General features: G+C 61.5%; 1 protein-coding gene across 3 annotated transcripts in view; it reads right to left on the bottom strand.

Moving 5' to 3' along the window:
* Window positions 1–7,531, bottom strand: part of Cbs (cystathionine-beta-synthase) — a 30,216-nt gene extending 22,685 nt beyond the window's left edge. Inside the window, exons 1-9 of one of the 3 annotated variants that reach the window (XM_013027387.1) lie at window positions 7,026–7,529; window positions 6,379–6,485; window positions 4,911–5,045; window positions 4,541–4,620; window positions 4,295–4,429; window positions 3,554–3,623; window positions 2,336–2,427; window positions 1,252–1,377; window positions 650–734 (exon numbers count right to left, since the gene is read on the bottom strand). In XM_013027387.1, the coding sequence (XP_012882841.1) occupies window positions 650–734; window positions 1,252–1,377; window positions 2,336–2,427; window positions 3,554–3,623; window positions 4,295–4,429; window positions 4,541–4,620; window positions 4,911–5,045; window positions 6,379–6,485; window positions 7,026–7,225 (1,030 nt within the window). In that variant the 5' untranslated portion in view covers window positions 7,226–7,529. Of the gene's footprint in view, window positions 1–649; window positions 735–1,251; window positions 1,378–2,335; window positions 2,428–3,553; window positions 3,624–4,294; window positions 4,430–4,540; window positions 4,621–4,910; window positions 5,046–6,378; window positions 6,486–7,025 lie in introns of all 3 variants that reach the window. The other 2 variants (XM_013027388.1, XM_013027389.1) reach the window with 2 other exon arrangements.
* Window positions 7,532–8,828: the final 1,297 nt, after the last annotated feature.

Consider the following 8,828-nt stretch of genomic DNA (forward strand, 5'->3'; position numbering starts at 1 on the left):
CGGCCACAGTGACACAAGGAAGCCAGAAAGGTCCCCGGACGACAGTGGGCGTGGGCAGCCTGTTCTCCCCGGAGCAGGGCGGGGACAGGGTCCCAGGTGGGTCCCTGCCGTGTTCTGGAAGTTTGCATCACCAGGGCCCACGCCGGTCTCCAGGGTGGACCTCAGTTGTGGGGGATCTGGTCACATGGGGTGGGGGGGCAGTGTTCTTCCCCTGGGCCCCCACACGGCTCAGGGCAGTTTCTGGGAGCAGGCTCAGTGTGTTTTCCAATTTTCCTGAGACTTAAACTAAGTGGAGGCCGGGAGGGAGCCTGGGAGCCGGCGTGGGCCCGGGAGCCGGCGTGGGCCCGGGAGCCGGCGTGGGCCGCGCCACACAGCCTCATCCCAGGGCGCGGCGGGGACGGGAAGGCCCGGACCACTGCCGTGGGGCCCCCACCCCCAGGACACGCTGGCTGGCTGGAGAATGGGAGGAATGGTGAGGGCTCTGGCCTGGCCCTGAGAATCACTTCCTAAAGAACCTGGACAGACACACGACTCCACCCAAGACGCACGGCCTGCTGTCGTTAGGCGTTTGGACGGGAGGCTGCTGCGGCCTGGCTGGGCTGTGTGCCCCTCCTCCCTACACAGCACCCCTGCTCCCCCCCCCACTCACCACACAGCAGCCCCTCCTGCGCCATCAGCATCCGGCAGAAGGTGAAGGACTCCGTGTCGTTGCTCTTGATCCACCGGTCCACGACCTTCGCAGGACCAGGCCATCATCTTGGGCAGGGGCACCGCGGGGGCTCGACAGCCTCGCAGAGGGCTCCCTCAGACGGTCCTGACCTCCCCCGACCCCTGACCCCTGACCCCCGCCCCAGGATGTGGAAGGCAGGCCTGCAAACCTGGATCTCTGTGCCCTGCTTTACACGGGGCAACTCAACCACCCGCCAGGCCCCACCGGGCAGCCGCACGCCCCACGGCCTGGGGGCTCCGCTCTGGCTCTGGGGTCACCCTGTGTGTCTGGGCTTCATACTCCCCTCGGCTGCCCTGCCCTGTGTCTGGCAGGTGGGCCGGGAACTCAAGGGCATGGCCTGCATGGGCCCTTGCTCGGCTGGAGACCGCGCTAATGGCCAGGAAGTGAGCTCCGGGAAGTGAGCCCGGGAAGTGAGCTCCGGGAAGTGAGCTCCGGGAAGTGAGCTCCGGGAAGTGAGCTCCGGGAAGTGAGCTCCGGGGCGGCCTCAGTCTGGGATCCCGGCAGCGCGGTGGGTGAGCTACCTTCCTGTCCAGGACCGTGGGGATGAAGTCGTAGCCGATTCCCTCCACCTCGTAGCCTGTCACCTCTGTCCGGTTCAGCTCCTCAGGCTCGGCCAGGATGGAGCCCTCGGGGTCCACGCCGATGATCTGCGGGGGCAGCGACAGGCTGAGCCTGGGGGCGTCCGCACTGGACACTGGGGCGATTCCCACAGTGGCCCTGGCTGCTGCTGGGTTTAGTGCTGATCCGTTCACGGGGCATGGAGGCAAACAAGGCACCCATAGGTGCTCCTGGGCTGAGTTCTGGGACCCTAACAATCCATCTGGAGTCATCCAGGGCGGGACACTCAGAAGAGACCTCCCAGCCAGACCCGGCCCTGGAGGCTCATTCTAGAACCCTAGCTACTTGGGAGACTGAGCTCTGAGGATCATGGTTCAAAGCAGGTCTGAGCTTTTGAGTCTGGGAGACTTTAATCTCCCATTCACCACAAAAAAAGCCAGAAGCAGAGCTGTGGCTCAAGTGGTAGAGCATACTCCCTAGAGCAAAAAAAACAGGGACAACACCCAGGCCCTGAGTTCAAGACCCAGGACCACCACACCACACTCATGTATGCACACACAGGCACGCACACAGGCACACGCATGCACGCGCACACATGCGCAATGACATCCCACGGCTGTACTGAGTGAGGAGGGGGACAGCGGGTTGGGGACGGCACTGGCTCTGCGCACTGACCTCTTCCTGGAGCGCAGGTGAGTGTCAGGGAGAAAATGTAACAGCCGAGCATCTCAGCCCCCTCGGACCACCCTTACGCCCCAAGCACACACTGAGACTCGGGACACAACAGCTTCCAGGCGTTTCCTTGGAGCCCCCGCCCCACGGAGGACAGGAAGGCCCCAGGACGCCAGCTGGCGCTGCGCCAGGCCCGCTGGGCATGCACGCAGCGCGTTGACTGAGCTGCCTATCAGCCAGCACTGTTTCCCAGCCCAGGCCAAAACACAGGCAGAACTCCGCTGTCCAGAGGCACCGTGTGTGGAGCCCGTGGAAGAGCAACCCGCCCGCCTCCCGGCATGCCCTGCGCCACGGCCGCCCCGCAGCCTCGCTCACCGTGCACCCCGGACACTTCTCCTTGAGCTTCCTGGCAATGCCTGTGATGGTGCCCCCCGTGCCGGCCGAAGCCACCAGCATGTCCAGCTTCCCTGGTGGAGGGGATGGTCTCAGGCCACAGCCCCTCCAGCCCACCACTCTTAAAGACACATGGCTCAAATCAAGGCAGCAATCAGAATTCCCAGAAGAAGCTGGGTGCCTGTAATCCTAGCCTCAAGAGGCTAAGATGTGAGGATCGAGGTTCGAAGCCAGCCTCAGCAAAGTATTTGAGACTCCACCTCCAATTAACCAGCAAGAAGAGCTGGAAATGAAGCCAAGTACTGGTGGCTCACACCCGTAATCTTAGCAACTCAGGAGACTGGAGTCTGAGGATGGTAGTTCAAAGCCAGCATGGGGAAGGAAAGTTTGTGAGACTCTTAGTCCCAAAAAGCCTTAAGTGATTTGTGGCTCAAGGGGTAGGGCACTAGCCTTGAGCGAACACTTTCAGGGATAACACCCAGGCCCCGAGTTCAAACCCCAGCTCTGACATAGGGAAAAGAAAAGCTGGAAGAGGAGCTGTGGCTCTGCGTTCAAGCTCCAGGATCAGCACCAGAAAGAGGCCAAATCACTCAGGCTTTGGCTCAGAACCTGAGTGGGCACTGGCGCCGCCGCGCGCCCAGTCCAGGAGCAGGCAAGTCTGATCACAGGCGGACACCCGCGCCAAACCGGAACTTCAGTCTTTCGCCAAGTGAGAGAATTCTCACTTGTAAAACTGGATGAGAGAATGCCTGGACGTTCCCCCACCCGGGCACGTAACAAAGCTGCCCCGCGGCCCGTGCCAGGGCAGGAACTCGAGTGCACGCTGCCAGCCATCCCAGAGGAAGCGTCTCCGCTGCCCCGGGGCCTGGCGCGGGCCGCTGCACGGCCTCCAAGGCCTCTCCTGCCTGTGCAAAAGCTAATTGGAGGGGAGAAAGACATGGGACTCGGTGCCCAGGCTGGAGCTCAATCCCAAGCTGGGGTCAGTGCCAGCCCGGGTCCCTGCCACAGCAGCTCCTACCACCTGGAGGAGAGAATGTGGGGTCAACAAAGCCTGCACCACATTGTGGGTGCTACAAGCAGAAGCCAAGGTTGGCTTAAAGAGAGGAAACTGCTCTAGGGGCCACGTCACAGAGTTGGGTTTTGAAGGGTGAAGAGGAGTTCCCAGGCAGGGGAGGGCAGCGTCCCTCCCACCGCGCACACCATCACACTGCTGCAGGATCTCCTCCGCCGTGCTGTCGTAGTGCGTCAGGGGGTTGCTGGCGTTGCGGTACTGCGGGCAAGAAAGGCGCCGTGAGCCGAGGGCCACCGCGGCTCCCACAGGCGCTGCTAGGAGCCTACGCAGGACATGAGGCCTAAAGCCTGCTCTCCAGCCGGGCAGGGGCTCACGCCTGTCATCCCAGCTACTCAGGAGGCTGAGATCGGAGGATCGCAGTTCAATGCCAGCCCAGGCAGGAAGGTCCAGGAGACTCATCTCCAGTTAACCACAAAAAACCAGAAGCGGAAGCCCTGGCTCAAGTGGTAGAGCGCTAACCTTGAGCAAAAAGAAACTCAGGGACAGGCCCGTGTCCTGGGTTCAAGCCTCAGGACTGGCACAAAAAACAATACAGCAACCCAACCCCTCTTCAGAAGGTGAAATAGCTGGATGAACCCGAAAATGCAATACATGAGTCAGGTTCCGGTGGGGGGGGGGGTCCAGAACGCAGCGGGGCCCCAGATGAAGGCGGCCCAAGCCACGTTAACATCTGGACTGGGGAGGGCAGCTGCCCACTGACGCTGGCCCAGGCCGCAGACACGAGGCCCCACCAAGTCCAGAGGGCTCCGAGCCAGGACAGACCTGACGGTGACACGAGCCACCCCCAGACCTGCCGCACCCGAATCCCAACGAGCCTCCTTGAGCATGGTCTCAACCGCGTGCTCCCTCCCGGACCCCCGGTGCCCCACCTGGTCTAGGATGTGAGAATTGGGGATCTCGTTCTTCAGCCTCCACGCCACGCCCACGTGGGACTCCGGGGAGTCGAACCGGGCGTTGGTGGGCGTCCTCACGATGTCGGCACCCAGGGCCCGCAGGACGTCCACCTGTGCGGGGAAAGGTGACGCGATGGGCGGCCTCGGCTTCGGGAGCCCCCGGCCGCCCGCGCCGCCCCCGGCCGCCCGCGCCGCCCCCGGCCGCCCGCGCCGCCCGCTCACCTTCTCCATGCTCATCTTCTCCGGCATGACGATGATGCAACGGTAGCCTTTCACCGCGGCGGCCAGCGCCAGCCCGATCCCTGAGAGGGTGTCCGGGGTGAGAGAGGCCCGGCCCGTGACCTCTCACCCCGCAGGGTGGGGGAGGAGGGAGCTCACCCGCGTAGAGGGTGGAGAGCAGGGGCCGAGGCAGGAAACCCCGTTCCTCCAGCCACCCGGGACACAGGGCCATGGCGGTGCCCCAGGGCTCGTCCCCGCAGAGCGGGACCGTGCTTGGCTCAGGGGAGGACAGGAGGGACAGGAGCCGGGCCTCTCCTCTCCCGGTGCCAGGCCGCGGGGCACAGCCCGCCCCTCCCGCCGGAGCGGTGCCCACCTGTGTTCCCGGAGGTGGGCTCGATGATGGTGTCCCCAGGCTTCAGAGCCCCGTCCCGCTCGGCGTCCTCGATCATCCGCAGGCTGATGCGGTCCTTCACGCTCCCGCCCGCGTTGAAGAACTCACACTTGGCCACTGGGAGCCAGAGACAGATCTCGAGGGAGGAGAAGACCTCTGGTCCCCGCCCCCCATTCCTGCTCGGACCTTCTCACCCAACCCCTCAGGGACAGGGACAGGGCAGGACGCCTCCTGTGCCTGCCCCCAGTACTGGACGAGAACAGAACCACTCCCTGCCATCCTGCAGAGCCAGGCGGCTGAATGGGAAAGGAAGGCACCAGGGAGCCCCAGATAACACGTCCCCCTGGGGCAGGACAGTCCCGACAGACACGCGTGTGGACAGCTGGACTACACCTTCCCCCGCCCCCCGTTATCCTCAGAGCCGCAAGCCTGCTGGGGGGGGGCACGCGCCATGCACGTGTGTGCACAGGCGTGCATATGAGTGCAGGGCCTCAGACCCTCCTGCTTCGGAGCGGCTTCCCTTCCCAAACAGCTGAATTAAGATCTGGGATGGGTGCTGGTGGCTCATGCCTTTAGTAATCCTAGCTACTCCAGGAGGCTGAGATCTGAGAATGGAGGTTTGAAGCCACCCAGGGCTGGAAAGTCTGTGAGACTCTTATAGCCAATGAATCAGCAAAAAGCCAGACCTGGAGCTGTGGCTCAAGTGGTAGAGAGCTAGCCCGGAGTAAAAAAGCTAAGGGACAGCATCCAGGTCTGGAGCCAAAGTTTAGGGACAGTGCTCAGGCCCTGAATTCAAGCTCCAGTATTGGAAGGAAGAAAAAGGAAGGAAGGAAGGGAGGAAGGGAGGGAGGGAGGGAGGGAGGGAAGGAGAGAAAGGAAATAGGAAGGAAGGAAGGAAGGAAGGAAGGAAGGAAGGAAGGAAGGGAGGGAGGGAGGGAAGGAGAGAGAGAAAGGAAGGAAGGAAGGAAGGAAGGAAGGAAGGAAGGAAGGAAAGAAGGAAGGGAGGGAAGGAAGGAGAAGGGAAATGTGTGGCATGAAGTGTGTCCACCCAAGCCCCACAGATTCCCCCAAATCCCCGTCCTGTGTCATGAATGGTCGGCGGCCCCACTAGGCCCCACAAACCTAGCGGGACCAAACGGCCACAGCTGCTGGCCCAGCAGTGATGCAGCCAGCACAGGTGGACGCCCCAGACCCTCCTGAGGCCTCACCCAGGTGGAACCACCCACAGTCTCCCCAGGGTCCTGTTTTGTCTTTGGCAGAAGCCTTTCCTGGCTACCAGCTGGAGAGACGAGATGCGGGGTCCCCTAGCCTGGACTGTCGTGATCACGTGACCTACCACAGGTGTCCGGCCCCGCACCCCAGGACCTGGGACCCCCAGACTGGACGGACGCCATCACGTGACCCGCAGCGGGCGCCCACCCCGCCCCCGCCCTCGGGGCCAGGCACTCACGGAGCTCGCACTTCAGGCCCGCGTTCTTCCCAATCTTGTTGATCCTGACCATGGGAGTGTTGCCGATCTTTCTCAGGATGTCTGGCAGGATTTTTGGTGATTTTTCCCTAAAACAGAAAGGAGTCCACAATTAGAAAAAGAAACAAGGTTAGAGACAAGCATGGGCAGCTCAAGTTTGTGTGTGTGTGTGTGTGTGTGTGTGTGCTTGTATATGCATATGAGTGCATATATAAGTATATATAGATATATACTTACACACACACACACACACACACAGGATTATTCATCCCTCAGTCCTGAGCCCACCACAGCAAAGTACTTCTGTCCAGGGACCTGTCTGTAGCCTAAGGTTACGGAGAAAGACACAGCCACCCATGCGTTAAGACAGTCTCATATCTCTAGGGCACGTGGCCTGGGCACCAACGCGCATTTATTCAGAGAATGCTTCTGGAGCATCCACATCTTTTCTGGGCTCCCCCTGGTGCTGGGCTACAGTGAAAACAGGCCCTGGCCTCTCTGAACTCCGCCTGAGCTGGCTCTGCAGTCCCCACACTTGTACACCGGAGGCTCTGGCCCCGATCCTCGCTCTCTGTGGCTTCCCCCTCCAGGCGCTGGACTGACAGTCCTATGAACACAGACAGACTCACGGGGTGGCGTGGTGATGGGGGGAGGCGGTGGCCGGTGTGCCCAGCTGCCAGGTGCACCTGCTCGGGGTGTCGGGTCGGATCCATGCATGCTCCTTCTCCCCGGAAGGCCTCTGTTCCAGGCTTCCATTCCCTGGGTGCATGCCCAAGTTGTGGGGGCACCCTGCAGAAAGCTCTTTGGCCTGGGGTGTCTCTGAAGGCATGCTGAGATCTGCAGAGGCACAGGCACTGGTCAAGTCGAGGCCTGTGGGGCCGGCCAGTCTGGCTCCTGCCCCGTGGCATGCATGGAAAAGTCCACCAAGAAGGGCTGTAAGGGCACAGCCGTCAGCCGCTGCCCACAGACCGGCCGTCCTCACAAAGGTAAACACGGAGCCAACATGTGCTCAGTAACTTGACTCCTAGGCATTGATCCAAAAAGTGGAAAGAGGTGTTTGCACAGCCGTGTCAGAGCCGTGTGCCGCACGACGGATGAACACGTAAGCAAAAAGTGTCCCATCCACGCAACAGAACACTGTTCAGCCAAAAGAGGAATGGAATTCTGATACACGCCACAACACGAACCCATCTTCAAGGTGTTGTTTAAGTGAAATATACGAGACACATACCATACAAATCTAAACTGGCTACTGGTAGCTAGGATTACATGCCTCAATCCTCAGTTACCCAGGAGGCTACAATGTGAGGATCGAGGTTTGTTTGAAACCCGACTGGGCAGGAAAGTCTGTGAGACTCTCCCAATTATCTCCAACTAATTACCAAAAAGAGAGACGTGGAGTTCTACCACTTGAGTAGAACACCAGCCCTCAGTGCAAAAACAAAAGATAGGGCCCAGTCTCTGAGTTCAAGCACTGATGTTGGCACAAAGAGGGGGGTGGGGGGGAGAGAGGAAAGAGCCAGCACATGCAAGGGTAGCAGGTACACAGATGTTACCGGCAAGAATAACCATAGAAATGAGGTTGGACCTGCCCCTGTGATCAAGGGAAAGGCTGTGTTGTTGAGGTTTTTGTTTTGTTTTGTTTTTGTTGGTCGTGGGGCTTGAACTCTGGGCTTGAAAACTGGAAGTGGCGCTGTAGCTCAAGTGGTAGAGCGCTTGCCTTGAGCTGTTGAGTTTATTTTAAAAGCAAACACCGAGCTGGATACCCGGCAGGAGGGAGTTAGGGACTGCTGTCCAGCCTCAGCCGTTGGGAGCCCGGGTCTGTGGCTGGAGGGCGCGCACCGTGCTGCCGGCCCCAGCAGCGGAGCAGCCCCGCAGCAGGACCACCGCGCTGGCCACGGAGGGGACCCCACGGCAGGAGGAGGGGCTGGACACAAGGCATGGCGGGGCTCTCCTGGGAGAGGCTAGAGGCCCCCAGTTTAGGCTCAAGTTCTGCCAGAAACAAAAACAAACAGAGGCAGGAGTTAGGCACCGTGGTGCAGCCGGGCTCCTGGCCTTGGAGCTGGGCCTCCACTGGCACAGACCAAAACAGGGCGGCGCTGGGGCCGCGGTGCCCACAGAGGGGTCCAGGCAGGGGGGGCGCGCTGTGGGGGGGGCAAGGGGGGGCGGCCCGCGAACCCCGCCACGTGGGGCTGCGCACCGCCTTCTCCCCGCCACCCCCGCGCCTGTTGGCTGGTTTGTTGCTTGTGTTTGTCTGGGCGCTGGGTTGAACTCAGGCCTGGGCGCTGCCCCTTCGCCTGTGTTCGCCCCGGAGCCACAGCTCTGTCTGGTGTTCACTGGAGACAGACTCGCGAGTGGGTCGGGCTCCTGCCTGGCGGTGACCGTCCCCGGCGGTGCGCACCGCCCGCTTCCGCTCCGACAGAGCCAGGGTC

The sequence above is a fragment of the Dipodomys ordii genome, unplaced genomic scaffold (genome assembly GCF_000151885.1).
Source record: "Dipodomys ordii isolate 6190 unplaced genomic scaffold, Dord_2.0 Scaffold103, whole genome shotgun sequence".
In the NCBI taxonomy this organism is placed as follows: Eukaryota; Metazoa; Chordata; class Mammalia; order Rodentia; family Heteromyidae; genus Dipodomys; species Dipodomys ordii.